This window comes from Callionymus lyra, chromosome 1 (genome assembly GCF_982586985.1).
Source record: "Callionymus lyra chromosome 1, fCalLyr1.hap1.1, whole genome shotgun sequence".
Taxonomy (NCBI): domain Eukaryota; kingdom Metazoa; phylum Chordata; class Actinopteri; order Syngnathiformes; family Callionymidae; genus Callionymus; species Callionymus lyra.
The window spans coordinates 18949318-18968230 of record NC_141818.1 but is presented as its reverse complement, the minus strand read 5'-3'; the positions used below and the strand labels follow the sequence as shown (position 1 = coordinate 18968230).

General features: G+C 37.8%; 1 protein-coding gene across 1 annotated transcript in view; it reads left to right on the top strand.

The window, feature by feature from the left end:
* Nucleotides 1–2036: 2036 nt before the first annotated feature.
* Nucleotides 2037–18913, top strand: part of LOC148088290 (multivesicular body subunit 12B-like) — a 39198-nt gene continuing 22321 nt past the window's right edge. Inside the window, exons 1-5 of the mRNA XM_087779214.1 lie at nucleotides 2037–2129; nucleotides 8755–8850; nucleotides 10925–11015; nucleotides 11943–12072; nucleotides 12156–12266. Coding sequence (XP_087635340.1) covers nucleotides 2037–2129; nucleotides 8755–8850; nucleotides 10925–11015; nucleotides 11943–12072; nucleotides 12156–12266 — 521 coding nt within the window. The remainder of the gene's footprint in view (nucleotides 2130–8754; nucleotides 8851–10924; nucleotides 11016–11942; nucleotides 12073–12155; nucleotides 12267–18913) is intronic.

The following is an 18913-nucleotide window of genomic DNA, read 5'->3' as shown; positions in this document are numbered from 1 at the left end:
GATTTATGTCTGTATAAACCCTTTATAATACCATTGTATAACTCATGTCATGAAGTTATTATGTTCTGTAATATTTTTACCACCAAACTCTGAAACGCATTTTTAACAATATACATATGGCCTAATTTGAATTAGTTTGATATCTTTAATTAACCAGGAAATGTACATTTTACCTGTTATCATTATAGTTAACATCAACCATTTATTCACATGATTCTGTGCTTTCAAAAGTACTGTTTGTTTTGAGGTGCATGTAAAAACCACAATATACGTGCTTAGGAAAAGTATTCACCACATAATAATCACCACTGACTGTAGAGAATATATAACCACCAAGTGAGGTAAACATTTCGTTCAAGTGTTGAAAATACATAGAAATTTATCAGGAAAAAAGGAAACACTAAGATTTAGTCTGGAGCTTTTTAAAAACAATTACTCAATAACCAGACTTCACATTGTAAGTACCATATTGTGAAAACATTGTTTTTTTTGGTATTTGAGTTGTTATTTTGAGTCAAACGACTCAATCAATTTATATGTATCAGAGAATGCAGACAATGACGATCAAATTACCATTTTTAAAGTGTTTTTTCTTTTGAAGTCAACTCGCAATCCCTATAATGGGGGCAGATCATTTAAAAAGTATCATTACTGTACATAGTTCAGTAATTTAATGTACTTTACTGTATTGTACTGTATTCAAAGTAACTAGTGCTCCTCTCTAGTCTTTATTAATTTAAAAGCCTCTAAAATGAGAACAATTTGGGTCTTCAACAAAGAATATATACCTTTACGTTCCAATATCAAGCATCAGGGTGAAACCAACAACAGAAATTCAAACGCAGATGTAATGTTGGAAAAATGGTTTGTCCTTCAAGAAGAAAACCTTATATGTAAATGTTGTTCTTTATTAACATACAGATATGATTGACTAGCAAAACAATACATCAGTAGGTATCAAAGGTAGACGTTGTTCTTTTTCTTATAATAAATTCTCAATTTTTGAATGTTGTACATTCCTAATTGCTAAGATTATTCCAAAATATAAAGTTAGTGTCAAACAGTTGCATGTGAATTCTCTCTATTCTATGAATAAGTCATCAGTTGGCATCAACTTCTCCAAGGATCTTCTTAAAGAACCAAACCTAACAAGTCTTATTATTTCAATCCCAAGAGGTGTTCTTTCCCATTTACATCAACTTCAGTTCCAATTTGCCTGAGCGCTCATGATTAGATGTTTTAGTTCCATATGTTTCCTAAAATACCTTCATCATTGATGGACCATGTATTATCTGTTTGTTCGACCTGGGTGACTCGCAGCTGAGACCTACTTGGAAAAGAAGCTCAAGCCTTGACAAAGTTGCTGTTAGAAAGATATCATTCACTCTCTTTAGCTAATTTGCTATCTTGTTTCATTTGAATAAGTACTGCTTTGGAACATTTGTTAGTGCGACGTCTGTTTGGAGAGCAAATCTCTTAATTTGATCAGCTTAATTGCAATAGATTTTGTAAACATCAAGATTGAATGCAGCAACTTTGTCAGTTAGGACAAGACTGCTTAAAACCTAATCTAATAAAATTGCATCTGGAACCTTTGCAAAGTCATTTATCCTGTAAAAAGCCTTTGCATAGCCATTAAGCAAAAATTCCCTTAGACAGAAATGGATGGAAATTGATTGGGACTTCCTTGAAAATATGTGATCGCTCCCTGTAATTTGTGATTTGGTGAAGTCATTGGCCGCCCTCTCACTGCTGTTTTGTCAGTGGTTTCACTTGTCATTTGATCCGGGATAAGAAGGCACTTTTTCTTCCAGATCCTAATAAACCTCATCAAGAAGTCGATACTGTGGTTGGTAGTCACTCCTGGCAGGGAAGAGCCAGTCGTCTTATACAATTATAGATAAGGGTCCCACCTTATTTCACCAGCGTTACCCTGACCATATTGTTTAGTATTCCATTTCTCATCCACATTATTGTAAAGTATGTTCATCTCATCACTTAATACTTAAACCTTTTTTCTATTAATTCAAAGAGCCATGTCTGAGGTGAACAGTCAGCTGTCAAAAGAACCGATCTCTGCGGTCGGGGTGCTGTCGTCCATCAACAAGGCTCCTCATGGCTTCTATGTTGTAAGTGTTTACATTTGTTGATCTCTTTTGTTCTAATACATATAGTTTATATTTGTTTATTCAACAATATCATGGAAAATAAGCTGTCATTTTTTTAGTTGGTTTTTGGTGTTCATATTAAAAACGTACTGACTAATGATGATTCTGAAAAAAGATATAGGCCTTATGTTAATGTAATGACAAAATATAATAATGTGGATGAACACATCTCGTACGCTTTTGATTCAATTGTTTTACATCAAAGAATATATATTTTTGGATCAACTAATACATCAGAAATTCTGATTCCAAGACTTAAAGGTTGTTAATTTAAATAGGGTAAATATAAAACATATAAGATATACATACATAAATGTTATAATAAAAAACTTACAAGTTTTAATTTCCGATACAACTTGGTCAGTTTAAGAAGTATCTTATGATGTTAATGCTGTCCACTTTTTTGTTGTTTTTCTTTGATCTATGTTCTTTGTCTTTATCTTTAGACTTAGATTGTGTAATTGTGTTCTTTCTCCTTATTTCTCTTGTTCTTATTTGATTTTGATTATTTTTTTTTTATTATAATTTTTTGTATTTATTTATAAAAATTGCTGTATGTATTGGCTATTGGAAAAAAAACAATTTCAATAAAGTTTTACCTTACCTTACCTTACCAAATATCTCCATCATGTTAATTTTGGGTCTTACTTTTTGATGATCCTTTAAGGTACAGATGTTCCTTAAAGCCCCTATCCATAGGATTTTAAGTGGTATTTCTGCCACAACACGATCTGGAGCTTTTAATCCATGCGTTTGTGTATTCTCGTTTGGACTCCAGATTCTCTGTCTCGCCTGCAGTTCATAAAAAACAGCTCCTTCTGAATTCTGACACGCTCTAGTAGAAGAACTCACATTTTTCCGAACCTTAAAATTCTTCACTGGCTGCCAGTTTCTTTCAGGATCAATTTTAAAACTCTGGATCTTACTTTCAGATCTATTCATGGTCAGACTCCTCCTTACATCAGTGATATGATCCAGCCTTACAACCCAGCTCGGGCTCTGAGGTCTGTGGATCGGAATCTACTGATGGTTACTGAACACGCTTCTGGACCAGAGGAGAGTAATCCCTCCAGGCGGTTGGTCCTAAGCTTTGGAAGGATCTTCCTCTCTCTGTGTGTTTGATGGATCAACTTTTATTTGTGCAAGCTTTTTATTAATTTTCTTGGGGTTGCTATGTTTGTCAGTTAGCTGTCTCGGTCTTTTAAGGCATGTATTTTTGCTGTGTATTGTTTTGTTGTTTAAGCACTTTGTGACCCTGGTCTGTAAAGAAGTGCTTTACAAATATAAATTACTTACTTACTCATATTTGTATCAATCCTTTTATAGAAAGTTCCAGAAGCGCACTACATTTTTTAAGTATACAGTCCTCGTCTTGATCTAAACTTCTTTGTAGTTTGAGAAAAAGTGAAGTTCAACAAAGCTCCAAAGAAGCTTAAGGGGAAATCTTATATTCCTGTCTCCCGGTACACTCATAAGGCCTCAAACCTTCTATCTTCCCTCAGTTCCTGTTCCACCCTTCATACGCAGCTTAGCGTACACTCTGGCAGATGATAGTGGGTTGGCTTCGGAGCTGAGCCACTGGCACAGAATCACACACGGTGGAGCCTAAACAAGAGAAACGCCATTCCACTTCCTCCTCTGCTGTTGCAATATTAAGTGCATCTCTGCCGGATGGAAGTGAGAAGATAGTTGCTACAACAAAGTGGAGCGATTATAGAAACTAAAGAGATATTTACCAGAGCAGTAAGAGCCATCAAATGGGCTTTTATTCATATAGTCTCAAACTTTTGTCATCTTTGTGACTGAAATATCAACTGTTCTGTTTCCAACATTATAGTTGTTTGGTTGATCTCTTTCCTGAAACTGTAAGCTACTGAAAAAGTAACAATGTAGATTCGATATTGAGATGACACACACATACATGTTACTTGTAAATGTGCTCGGAGCACAGCCCACTATTGTTATTGCTTGCGCCTCTTTTCATTATTCATCCTCCTTAAGCGCTGAAGTGGCGAAAAACTGAGATAAATTTCCCATAAGGAATGAATGGGACAAGGTCAAAAAAGTCCCAAATCTGCCATGTTTATCTCCTGCTCTGGCACAAGTTCACATAGAAACACCATTCAAACTTTAAAATGTAAATAAAAGACCAAATTATCAATGTGAGATTTGACTCTTTTGAGGCTTTCTTAGTTTTTCGTAACGGGGCAAAGATCTCAGGCAACTCTCGCGTTTTACCGGGCCAGTAATTGTCTAGTAATAATTTATCGTATATCAGAAAACTGCACATTTATTTGCAAAAGTCAATTTACCATAAGATGCATTTATAACTTATTTTCACCTGAAAGAAAGATTTCTTAAGATCAATGCATCTTAAAGCTGTAATTAATTAATCGCAATTAATCGCATTATAATACCATTATGTTTTAAATTCGAAATTTCTTCCAAATTAAAACTATATATTTTTTCAAAACATATTTGTAAGATGTGATGAGAATGACTTGATCCAAACTTAAAAAAATAAATCAATTCATAACAGCCTCGATAACGAGAGAAACATTGGTCAAAGTAAAAGTGATTTTAGTTAGAAAACAGTTTGTTAAGAAAGATTTTCTACATAAACTTATAAAGTTTACCCTGCTCATCCAGTGAAGGTTACACATCATTCAAGTGTTTTCTCAAGGTTTTATTTATCTGGTCCGTCTGATCTGAAAGTAAAGTTTTCCATTTTTGATTCATCTAAAAACGTTGCTTCCTACACTTCTGCCTCGTGTCTTCAAGAACATTTTCAAGCACTTAGTTAAAAGGTAAATATAAAACCACGTATAGAACTTATTTGTTTTAAGTTGCTGCATCAAAAACCTTTCCTTGTTTTCCATCTATATTGTGCTGTAACTGTAGTCAAATGTGTGTCATAAACACGCTGAGAAAGTGGATGTGACATCACGTCTTTGCTTTCTAACACACTTTCTATTTGAAGGAAAACAGAGTTCATTGAATGCGGTGTCATTTCCATGTGATACATTTCAATCTCTGATGTTTGTTTGTTGAAACTGCATACTTAAGATGTCCTTCCTCCCGGGTAATGAATATCAAAATGGTACGCATGAATACTGAAAGTCAAGTGCAAGTCAGCTTTTAAGATGGAATTCAAGGCTTTCGGAGCTCTGGAGGCATGTTTCAAATACGTTTGTCCCGTCTTCAAGAACATCTTTTGAACATCACTATGTGGTCTTTCATCTGCAAACTTGAAATACAAACACAAATATGAGCGCTCCCTGCCGTAATGCGGCAGCAGGAGAAGGGGAAGTCTTAGAAAGCTCCACTGTGTGCTTTATTTCTGCCCCTTTTAGCAGAACTCCACACTAATATAGACTTCTTACATCTTAGCATACAATTTACAGAGCAGATCAAAGTACTGATTAACTCTTTTGCTCTCTGATATGGCACGTTCACATCTCTGAACTCGAGCAGGTTGTTCCAACACAAGAGAGCACAGGCCCAGATCAAACAGGGCTCCAGTAGGAAGAGCAGCTCCGCCGGAGCACCAGCAGCCACCCCACATCAAACGCCAAACACACACTCACTCACTTACTTAGACTCTCTTCAAGGCTTGAAATATGTGTATGCGGGAACTCACACTTGACGTGCTACTTTCATAAACTCATGAAAGACTGTGAATTCTTGTGATTGGCTGGATTTTATTTTCAAGTTCTAAAGAAGAAGTGAAATACTTTGGTGATACTTGCTTGTGGTGTAGTAGTTCTTGAGATCGGTCTTTCTGACAAAGTGGTCTCCGTCTTTAAAAGATTATGGAAGATTAATTTTACGCCCCTTTAGTGATACACATGACACAAACGTTGAAACGCCTACTTACAGTCCATTCCACAGAGATCAATCGGAAGAATATTTTCAAAATCAACTCCAATATGATGCTAATTTTCTTGAAATCCAGCTAGTTATTATGGAGTTATTGCCACTTTTTGTCTCACTCTCAGCCTCGACATGAAAAAGTCTTGGTCTTGACTACTAGTCTTGCAAATTACTGCCCTCGTCTTTAAACTCCAACATTTCTTTTAGGCCTAGACTATGCTTTAGGAATGTTTGTCATATATACCTTAAGTCCAAGGATGTCTATACGACATGTTCATAGTGTCATTGTGGTAGGATTTATATGCTGCTTCAAACTATAAACCTTTAAAAAAAATAAAACAAACTAAATCCATCCACCACTTTTTGAGGAAATTCACATTTACGTTAGACACATATAACATGCAAAAAAGAAAATAGAATGAATCTATCATAAAACCATCCGTTATGATTGAAGCTAGTACTGTTATCAGCTAGCTTAACTACAGAGTAGAACATTTATATTAAGTTTAAAAGAAGGAAACGCTTAGCTAGTTTACTTAGTTTTCCAAATCTTTCATGCATAAGAGCACAATTATCAAACTCAATAACATGAGGGGCCAAAACATTTTAACTATCCAAGTTGCCCAAACAAAATGTACATTCTGTCCTTAACAGAATAGTATACATGTGTTAACTTTCTATCCATTTAAACCAGTTTTACTCTTACTGGAAGTGTCTGTATATAGTATTAGTAATATTTTTCATTTTGCTTAAAATATTAACTGAAATCTTTATACGCAACAATATCAACAGGATGTTAGTCTTCTTTGATATCACTTACTTACTTACTCGCTATCCGGCTGGCCACAAAATTACTTTTGATGAGCCGTTTTTCGCCCCCTTGACATGAGTTTGCCACATGTGCATTAGAGAGCAGTGAGGTTAAGTTTAAGAATACCTATTAAATGCACAAATCTTATTTGAACTTAATATTCGTGATACTTTATTATGTAGCCGGAGTAGAAGAAGGATTCATGGATATTATTTTGGAATTGATTTCATTTATTGAAATAAACTGAGCTTAACACGAATCCAAGAAAGTTTTGAGTCACTCAAGGTTCTTTTCTATTCACACTCTGTGGATTGATAGTATCAACATTATTTTTCTCTTTCAAGCATTTCTATTTGAACGATCTACTTCCCCGGCTCCCTCACCGTTGTATTCCCCAAGTGCTTTTATAGCGAGATTCTTGATTGTGCGCCTTTATATCCTTTTATTTACAGCTGTGCCTCTTGCTGCTTCATACCTGCTGGCAGGCGCCGTCTGTCTCCAGAGATCCTTCACAGGCAGATTCTGCACCTCTTAACTTTCTCCTAGGTGGGCTTTCAGATCACCATCATTCTGCGCTTTCAGGAAGTGGCAGTCGAATTTGAAAGATCTCCGAGATGTGACTTATTTCCTCAGACGTGGTTGATTGACTTCTTTGTGTATATGTGAAGAAAAAAAAAACATTTGTTTCAGGAGGATAGATCATGAGAGACGAGCCTCGACCGAAACAGGTTTCTTTGCCATTTCAAATTCAAGCGGCGTCTCATCCCTGCTGCCTGCGGCCGAGGCAGGATGATGCCTGAGGTGCCTCCTAGGAGGACCATGCCCTCGTTACTCCTCAACTTGACTTTGGGTTTTCACAATGCAAGCCCTTTGTTTATGTTGACAGGATGCGCTGGCTACTGACCTGGAAAAAGTGGCCGGGACGGCTTGTCTTGTAAAGAAAGAGGGAGTCTGGTGATGTATAGGCTCCTTCTGGGACCTTTCACGAAAATGCTGCTGGAGACGCCCTGCGATCCCTCTCCCCTGCTCATCTTCTATCTCTCTTATCCCACTATCTATCTCGGCTGCACTCTCCCCCGTCTACACTCTCACCCCCATCTAGTTGGTGCTGGTTTTGCATGAATCTCCCCATGCCATCCACCCCCACCCCCCCTCTCCGAGTCACCGGGGTCATTCATCATTATTGTCAAAGGGGTAATGTGTGTGGGTGGGTGCAGGGATCTATGACTTCTTCATTTGAATGAACCTCATTAGATTGACTCTTCTTTGTAAAGGATCCTTTTAGAAAATAACCCTGGCAGTTATTTAGGTGATTCTCACATGAGAACCAATGGAACATGACGTGTCAGCCAGGCGTGTGCGGCTTCCACGGGCGGATTCCGACTGCAGGATATCACTCACGCCCGCGTTTACGGAGCGACGTCGGCCTTGAGGTTGACGCCCCAAATTCACTTTTGATTGTTGAGATTTCTTCAGGAATCTAAATCAGTGCTTATACTTTTTTGTGCGCGGTTGTTTGCTCAAGGGATTCTGCAGTATACTTTATTTTAGCGCGGAAAAAATACACCGTTTCCTGCCTTTCCACAGAGGCGCCATGAAGTTTGCTCTTCTTATTAGAGCAGATCGTTGTCAGGGCATCTTTAATCAGCTCGGTCCCGAGGGATGATATTTTTAGCCACCTTTTTGGAGGCTAAGACTTTTTCTTTTTTTTTCTTTTTTTTTTTACCCACGCAGAGCACTAATGAGATGGAGCGCTGGTGTAGAGAAGCGTTAATTAAGGCTAGTATGCAAGAGAAAAGGCAAAAGCAACACGCTCATGGCATACATACATTAACTTTATTTCACCTCCTGCATTTTCCCTCTCTCCTTGTTTTCCTCTCCTTTTTTTTTTTTTCCTCATAGGTTGCACAAACAACAGATGGCTCTGATGCCGACCTGTGGAAGGACGGCTTATTCAAATCCAAGGTCACTCGCTATCTCTGCTACGCAAGGAACACTGTAAGTGTTGATGTAAACTTTCCCCACTCTCAATATATATATATATATATATATATACAGAGATTATACAATGTCAGCCACGACAAAGTTTTATGTTTATTCACGTTCGGTAAAGGTCTTGTTTATGAGGCCAACTTTGCTGAGTATTTTGTACCTTTTAAGCTAACGTTGCAATGTCATTTTCTGCATATTCATAATGATTTTTATTGTGTTTGAAATAGTTTTATTGGAGTGGGATTTATGTTGATTTACGAATATACAGCATTTTACTGCATACAATTCGTTCGACCTTAATGATCCATTAAAGAATATCAGTTTTATTCAAGCAGTGTCTTGTACATGAAAATGTAAAAATATTGTCCAGAATACTGAACTAAGGCTTTTGGAAAGTAGAATGCTCTAATAATAAAGGCTCTAAAATATAAAACCTTTTTTTTCTCTGCTTTAAAAGGATTAAGCCTTAGCATCGCTAGCAATGTCAATAACAGCTAAAGTGATGATTTTTTTTCTTGCTTGAATATTTAACCATTAAGGCAACAAACACACATTTAAAAACAAAGTGTGAAAACAAAACAACATATTTTTGTATTTTAAAAACTATGATATACCATGGTTACTTTATTCTTTCTAAGTGAAAGCGAAAGAAGGATCGTCATAGTATCCTAAATCAAGAATCCCCTTTGCCTCTGTCCCTCCTGGTGAAGAGACAGTTGAGCTAAAAGGAAACTCCTGATTTACCAGCTGTCTATGTTCCTACTCTCATTTATCATTACAAACTTTTGGTATTGTGGATTAAAAAAGAGTGTCCACCTGTATTTTTGGGGTTTTCTGTCGCCCTTGGAAATAAATAGGAGCTCAGTCATTCAGGAGAGACTCATAATAGATCCAAGCACCAAGGCACTTTTTTAGGAAGACTCCTTGAAGGCTTGTTTGGGAGAAGTTCCAAGTAAGTCCAATTGGGAATAGACCAATCTGTCGTCTCACCTAAGAAGTAAAGGATGTTTCTGGTGAGAGGAAAGTCTTTGATCTTATTAGTTTCCTAAATATTTCCCAATTTTTAGTGTTTTACAATGAAAGAAAAGAACAGATAAGCCAAAAATGTCTGTAAAAAACAGGGAATAAAACCTAATATTATTCTACGTTAACACGGTTTTACATTGAAAACGACTGAAGGCAACATTTTTCACATTTAATTCATAGTTTTACTTCTAATTCACACACAGCTTGGTGCACTTTTGCCTCGCTGTCTGCTGAAATCACAGTCAGCTAGCTTGAGCTGGAGCTCCTTCTGGACCGCGGGTTAGCTCGTAGTGTCACAATAGCCTTCTTCTTGCTCCTCTATATTATCTAACGTGCCTGCCCACACTGCTTTAAAGGATTTGACGCAAATAAAACATGACAGAGCCATCAACAAAGGCTATTTTGTCTGCCAGTCATCGGGGCTTCCGACTATAATTGTCTATGACAAAAACAGATTCTGTAAAATTAGCCTGTGAATAATGCGAGGCTGCGAGTAAATAGTTTGTGATTCATCATATCTGAGCTTAAGGTGGATAGCCCCTTTTTTTGTCAGGTCCTGATAGAAAATATCCCTCCAGCAAGTGCAGGAAAACTGCTAAAAATTCTACCCATGCATGGTAATAACACCCATCCATACTCCTCTTTAAGTTGGTGTAAAAACTATGAATAAAAAACACCTCTAATGATAATGACTGTCAGGCAACCGGAGCAGTGAAATCCAGTCTTTGGGACGCATCACGTCACGCCTGGGTTGCCCCACTCTCTCCTGCCACTGTGTATTATCGCAATTTGTTATGGCAAAAAATGGAAATGTAATGGGAAATGCAGGGAAGAGTCATGCTCGAAAATGTCAACACAGAGTCCCTGATTGTTTTTAAACAGCCCCATTCTGCTGATCGAACCTCCTCAGTGTCCACTCCAGCTTCTCATCATTAGAGTTCAGAGATTTACTTCTGTCATACTACGTCCGTCCGTCTTCTTTTCGCGTTTAATGAATCAATTCCGCATCTAAACGACTCCTCGTGTCCACGTTGAATCTCTGCTGATGTTCCAGGGTCCTGACGTCGTGGTGGACTTGAAGCTGACGGACGTGAAGGACGTCTTGCCGGAGGGCTTCGCGCCTCTGCTGGAGACCATAGACACAAGTAAGCAGACAGTCAGTTGTGACTCCGGCGTTGCTCTCCTCTTGTTCCTCGCTCTGACCAGCGTATGCTCGAGGTCCTCGGGGGCAGCTTTGCTCCGGATAGTGAATGTTTTATGGGTGCAGGTTAGCTTAATTTATGGTAGACAGTGGGAATAAAATAAACATTTTGCCCCGGAGGTACAAGAGAAGAGAATCGTGAGTCATTGTTTATCTCAGCTGGAGCTGTGCTTTTCTTTATGAGGGACTTATTTATTTATGTATTTATTTGGGGAGAGGACGAGTGGATGAGGGTTATCTAATATTAATGAAATGCATTCCCCAATGCTTTAGTGCATTTTGAGTGCTATGTACCCCCCCACCCCCCTTCTTCGCCCTCACCATCCATGCCTTGGAAATGTAATAATATTTTGGTGCAGGGAGTGAGGACAGCTTGTTTATTATTTTTATTATCATTGCATTTACACTGCACTTCCCAGTGTTGCCGAGAATATAAATGAGTGAGGGTGAAAACGCAATATAGGAAAGCATGGCGATGTATTTCGCCAGAAGAAAAGAGATTATGTTTTGTTTGGCCTCGGTGTAATTTTATGTTTTATGACTGTGTGTGAATACATGTTTAATGTACATATATAGGATTATGTATGGATCTCTACCCGGGTTATCTACTTTGAATCCCTGTTGTACAGTAAAACTGATGGAGGATTCACTTGCTTCTGTCGCCTTTTTTCCAGTCTGTGAATGATAAACATTATAATAATAGTAGATTTTGAGGCTTTAAAACCATCTCGCCGCTTTTCTCTGAGGATAGAAGGATGTCATCATATCTTGGTTCTATACATCTTAGGACATGAGTTCTGGCTGTGTTCAGAAACAGCCTTAAATATCTGCTAAATAAATAACCGGAGCGCTCGTTTGTCTGCATCATCAGAGGAGACGGCCACGAGGAAGAAGAGGCTCTGTGTGAGGACCCTTCCTCGTGCAGCTGCTCCGACGGCTGTCACTGATATTCAGATCGTGACAAAATCAAAGTATCACATTAAAGAATACACCTGTGTGGGGTGAGTTCTCCAATTGAGAGAAAAATAATGCAATAACAAATGCACATTTTCTATATTTCAATTGTCTTTCTCAACCTACACAGGGAGATGAACAACATGTGGATTTGGTACGGAACAGGGAAGGTTCCCAGGTCCGAGTCAACTCAGGCCAGGAGCACGGAAACTACAACTGGAGCTCCATCAGAATCTCCAAGGTAATTTTCTATAATGTTTTTTTTCTTATTTTATTTTTGTTAAAATTGTGTTTATAATGACTTCGTTTCATGTTTTGTGTTCAGTCTTAATATTATCCTTTTTTTATATTTAAGCAACAATATGTCGTGTTTTGACATTAAGATATGTTTTCATGTTTTCTGTAATGTTTGTTGAAGAGTCATGACTCAAGTGATTTTCCTCGATGTTTAACTTTAAATCTGCTAGTGTCACATGAACACCAAACATTTAAAGCAGTGGGCCAGAGGAAGTACTGACAGACCCTTTTGAATTTACCAGGTAGATTAAACAAAAGCCTTTATCTGAATGTGTTCAGAAGTTTAAAAAATTGAGAATGATGAAATAAACAGTTTATGAAATTGCAGTTAGAGCTAGAAACAATGTTACATAGTGGGGCTTCAAAGTGATAATGTTATTATTATTAAATTATTTCACTTATTTCTACTCACCCTCATGTCGACTAAGGGTTGGGATTATTCGTGTTAATACGAGTTTTAAGCAAAAATGTAGGACGATTTCATTGTAGTGACTAACAGTCGTTATCATCGTTGTCTTCTTCTTCATCCAAAAAGACACATTTACAAACATCCAATTACCTCCATGGTGCTAATCTATAAAGTCCATCTTCTATTGGAGCCTTGACATGAGGAATTGTTCATAAAAAAGTGAAACAAGTCTTTATTTTACGCTTGGTTGTAGTAGAAGCTAAAAGGCTAACATGCTACACAGACAGCAAACAATGGGTATATAATATAAAAACAAGGTTTCGTCATTTAAAGCCGAATAAACTTGTGACCTTTCCGTGGGGAGTTTGTATGTTCTACCCTGTGTTGCATGGGTTTACTCCGTTTTCTTCCTACAGTCCAAAAACATTCATAGGTTGATTTGGAACTTGGGGAAGTTGTCCTTGGGAATAAGTATGTCTCTTGCCTGTATAATCTGGGATAGGGATTAAGTGGTAAACAAAAAGAATATATACCTTTTAAGAGTTAATATAGCGACTGGGATACAATCGAACTTCCTCCAAAAAAGATGCCTAAAACATGCAAATTCTTCCATATTGCTCGTCCGTAATGTCCATCTTGTATTGAGCCTTGAGGAGTAAATAAACAAGTCTATATTTTACACTCTTTGGGGCAGACGTTTAAAGAATAACGAGCTATGTAAACAGGAAGTACCATGGGTAAATGTTGCAAGTGCTTCGAGTGTAGACAGTGGACTGCGTGTGCTCTGGAAGCGCTCATGGTATTTACTCATTTTGGAGTACTTCCTGTTTATATCGCTTGTTATTCTTTAACGTTTTAATATACTTTGATCTTGAGTAAAACCATTTGCTATTTAGAGGTGAAGACAAGAGGCCTGGAGGTCATCTATAAAAAAAAAGTCCACAAAAGAGGCTCCACTAGCCTTTAGACAAGAAAGGGAAACAAGTGGGGACCCCTATAAAAAACTAGATAAGTTCAATAAGGGCTAAACTCATCTGTTTGTGGGGCTTCATGGGAGCGAGAGGCGGGTTGTTGTGAGGATGTGGTGACAGCAGTGTTGTACTGTGGAGACAAAGAAGGATGATATGTAGCCTGGAGATGGAGCAACAGCTGCAGAGGAAGGGAGAAGAGTTCCAAAAAACTCAGCCATGCTGGTGTCTCGGTGTCCCCTCTGTGCTCAGACATCCTCCGCCTCGGGCCCCGCACAGTTTGGAAGACTTCTTTGTACTGTGTCCAGATCAAACAGCTTAATTATTTACTGCGTTCAAGAACTTGGGATTTCCACCGCAAATTGTAAACAAACAAGTGAGCTATACAAAGAGGTTCTTGGCACACGGCGTTTTCCCATGTTTTCTAAATGTGTGAGAAAAAGTCATGTTGACGCACGATCCCGACAGGATTCCAGCTAACACCCGGTGAACTGGGATCAGAGGAATATAATGGACACGTGTGAATCAATAGCTGGAGTTCGATAAGCTTTGTCGAACGCTCATATTTTCAGAGTGGACGCTCAATAATGTTTGATGTGCAGAAGTGATGGCGAGGGCTTACACCCATCTGAGCCCCGACTCTTACCGGTAATCCTCGCTTCTTTTGAAGCCCACTTTCAAGTTGGCGAGGCTCAGAGGTTGGAATAAATTGCACCTCGAAGCAGCTCACACCCCATTCCGATGCCTGCTGAGATCACAGGCTGCTGTTTTTGTATTAGCATTAAAATTCATTCCGCAGTCGGGCAGGTCGTCTTTTGAGAGCATTTCCATCTATAATGCACTGACACACGAGGACAGGACTGTGGGCCATTCTCACTGTTTATCTGAGGTCTGTGTGGTAACACGTTCTGTAGACAGTGACACACACGGCCACAGATATTTCTGTAATGGTTTCACAGATCAGTTGATTTAGACAAACCTCTCTCACGCAGCTTGATTGCTGAAGTTCAGCGGTGAAACAGATCCCCCCCCTATATCCCCCTCTCCATCCCTCCTTCAGGCTATCTATAACAACTTTATGGCCCTTGGAGAATAGCACCTCTTAAATTTAAGTGCTCTTTACAGTCAGTGGAAAAGATGTTTTAAATACAGTCAATAATATGTAAATTTTTAATGACGCGTATAATTTTTTTTGAGGCTGCAGCGATTCCGCACATACGTTAAGTTGCCCCGGGCAGCCGGGCGTTTGTTCAAGACATCCTCGGACACTGGATAAAATGTAACGCGTGCCCAGTTCTAGCCGTCATGACAGATAATTGATTATTTTTACACATCTTTGGGAGAACACAGCATATTTAACAACATCCTAACAGCATGAACAAGACAGAAAAATGTAAAAACTGATGCTGTGAGTGATACTGGAATCATTATAATCTCCACACAATATAAGTTGTTCAAAATAACAAAATAAAAGACACATTTTGTCCCTTTAGTTATATGAAAGTTTATTTATTTGAAGGATTTTATTGTGTGCTGTGACCTTCAAGCCAAATAAAAAAAAGAACACAAGTAAAAAAAAGTTCACAACAATTCCAAATAACTATAATTTTTTTTAAATTAGACATAATAACATTTTAAAATCGAAATATGATCTTAATATTTACTCAAATTATTTATAGGGGCAATTCATATTAAAAAATATATTTATTCGTCGTTTTTGTTCATATTTATTGCCCATAAAAACCTAAGAAAGTACAAAGTAGAATTAATAGCTGCAAGAAAAATGTTTCCACATGTCCTACTCTGACATCATGAAATGCGCTTGGCCAATATCTGATATGGAAGATATGAATGGTTGAAACTTTTAAAATATTTGTAAATATGAACCAAAGTACAACCATAATTAAAACATATGTCCTAAATTCATTTTTATGAAAATATATTTAGTACTGTTTGACATATTTTGCTAACAGACATACGGACATTGAATTCAACTTTTATTATATATTATATTATTATTCTGTGTGGAGTTCGTATGTTCTCCCCGTGTTGCATGGGTTTACTCCGGGCACTCTGGTTTCCTAACCCTAACCCTAATCCTCACCCTAACCCTAATCCTCACCCTAACCCTAACCCTAACCCTAACCCTAACCCTAACCCTAACCCTAACCCTAACCCTAACCCTAACCCTAACCCTAACCCTAACCCTATCCCTAACCCTAACCCTAACCCTAAGAAACTGGGATAGGTATTAATCAGTGCTGTATTTTAAATATCTTTTATAAAAAATAAATAGATTTAGTCTTCTTGTGCTTGATTTGTTGTGGTGAAAACAATGTTCAGTTAGATTCCATTTCTTCTCATTCCAGGTACAATTCGGACATCAAAAATATGTATTATTTAATTCAAGGTTATAAATACCTTTAGTCAAAAACTACACATTGATGACATTTAGGCCTTTGATAATATAAATTCAAAATGAACATAGTTAGAAGACGCGTTAACAAAATACATTTGATTTCGGCATGTTTAATGTCCAGTGTTGGTTCCGGTCCGTCTAAGTTATAACACAGTTCTCCACTGATTCATTGCTGCCGTTTGTTGTCGACCACTTTAGCGCTCGCTCGTGTCAAGAAAGACCGTATCAGCTACTTCAGGACTTTATAATAGGAATTTCCTGCCCCGTCCGGTCAGCTTTTAAATGTGTCCAGTAAAGTATCGCCCCTGCTTCTTCCTCCTGGCCAACACTGCCATTTGTTCTCCTGATAAAACTGTCATGGCTGAGGCTGATATCTGACCCCTGCAGTGAGCACCGGCATAAATTAGCCTCGTCCTAATGTCGCACTTTCTTGCTTCTCTCAAGGTTTTTGACATTTCTCTGGGAATTATGGCCCTTATGTACACAATTTCTTATCAACTTGCACCTTGATGGAAATGTCAAGGCCAAAGATCTTTATTTTATTTTTCGTCTGCTCTAAAAATGAGATCCGGAGCGGAGTTTGAAAAGTAGCGTCTTGTGCGCCTGACACTGCCGCGGCTCTGCAGGAGGATTGTATTAGCTTTCATTGCCGACTGGTTAACCAAGACTTCCCACTGCACGCGACTCGCGAGACACACCGGGGCTGTCTGCGGCGCCTGACAGATCTCACATCTCAAAGTGCCCAAAGAACAATTGCAGCCGGCTCAATCTTCCTCATTACTTTGTTGTTGCTCATGAAATAAAAGTTAGCGTAGATCAAGGAAGAAGATCGGGATCGGTGCCGAGAATGATCGAATGATCATCCCAGATCTGATGGGCTCAGACTTCTCCGTGATTTGCCACAATATTTTTCCGAGATCCTCCTCACCTGACACGAGGCTTAAAGAAGGATAATGATGGGTGAGAAAGCAGCTCCCACAAAGCAACACTGTCAGCACATAGAGGAAGGTGTGGAGATGTTGTCACTGGAAAGGCTGGATGCGTGTCAAAACAAGAGCTTCCAGCTCTCAGTATTTCACTGATATCGCTCTCATCCTTACCTCTACTCCCCGTCTGTCCCCGCTCGCTTTACTCGGCTCGTGTTTTAACACTTCCCCTCATTTTATGTGGCACAATAAAAAAGAAACAAAGGATTCTTGGAAAGTGTTGTTTTCACAAGAAAAAAACACTCTCACCTCATCTTTGCTAATTCTATTTCAGGTCGCGCAGATTTCGTTTGTAACACTTGATCTCGGATTTAATTATATAAATCTCTCAGGCTGCGTTCCCAGTTTCTCCCTAATTTGATGAGGAAGTTGGCTGTAATTGAATATTCAAATCAGGAAAAGGTGTCAATATGGCTCGCCTTAGCTCAAAATGAGGATTAATTGTTGTCAAAACTCTAGTGGCCGATGGAACAGGGGGCCCCAACACCGCCGTTGATTAGGAAATGCACTTGCCATGTTTTTGTTTCAGGAATTAGTCGTGTAATTGACTCGCCATATGTTAGAATCTCCAATGTTCCCAAAATTGTATTTAGAAATCACCAACGTGGCCTGAGACAGTGTTGTGTTTCCAGCAGAGGGGAAAACTACCCTTTAGCGGGTCTGCTCCAAAGAAGTATTACATTAAAACCCTCTTTACTTTCAATGTATTGCAAGACTTATTGTTAGGGATTTATAATTATATGATTAATTGCGATTAATTAATTAGTGCTACATATTTTTAATCACATTTCATCTCTTGCCATAATGCTTCCGTTTTCAAGTCTTCATTATCAAAATTATAGATTTTTTTTACCTTGAGTTGTCGGTGAATAGTCTCAAAGACAACAGAATGTAAATGATTAGAACAGCACTTGTTAAAAGTTTAACTATAATGAAAAAAACAAAACAAGTTAAGGACTTTTCTCATCTGTTTTAGTTGAAAATAGATTAATTGCGATTAATTAATTACCGTCTTAATATATATAAATAATAATAAATAATAAATAATATAAATAATACCATTTTTGATGATCTTCTTGTGCTTGTGCTGTCGGGTTGAAAACAATATTCAGTCACACCCTGAAGTGGACATTGATTAGTCTGTTGAATTGACATAAAAATAATTGTTTTGATGTGTTGACTTACATCACTCAATATAGACCTGATGTTTAATTTTTATTTCCTAATGATTTGGACAAAATATATTTAATTGACATACCTGCTGGTGCAAATGAAAGGTTGCAGGCAACAACTTGGGACGGGCCTTAAATACAACAGAATGTAAATGCAAAGAACTTGATAACTCTGTTAAAACCAATGAATTAATTTATGAAGACACTTTTTCTCATAAATCAATTTATTAGATGTAAGATTAATTGCGATTAATTAATCTTATTCAGTGCTGTAATTTTTTAATCGAATTTAATCTCTTGCCATAATTCTTCATTTTACAAGTTTTCTTTTTTTTTTAAATAATAAATTTTTTTTATTGATCCTGTGCTTGAGTTGTTGGGTTGAAAACAATGGTCAGTCACACCCTGAAGTGGACATTGATGGGTCTGGTGAATCATATACAACTTTCTTGATGTGTTTACTTACATCACTTCATATAGACCTGATGTTTTATTTTTATTTTCTAATGATTTACATCATTTGATTTAAAATAACTAAAAGCAATATTTACCCCTGCTGGTGTTGGAAATTAAACGTTGCAAATAACACTTGAGACTAGTATTAAATACAGCAGAATGTAAATGACTAGATATGCTT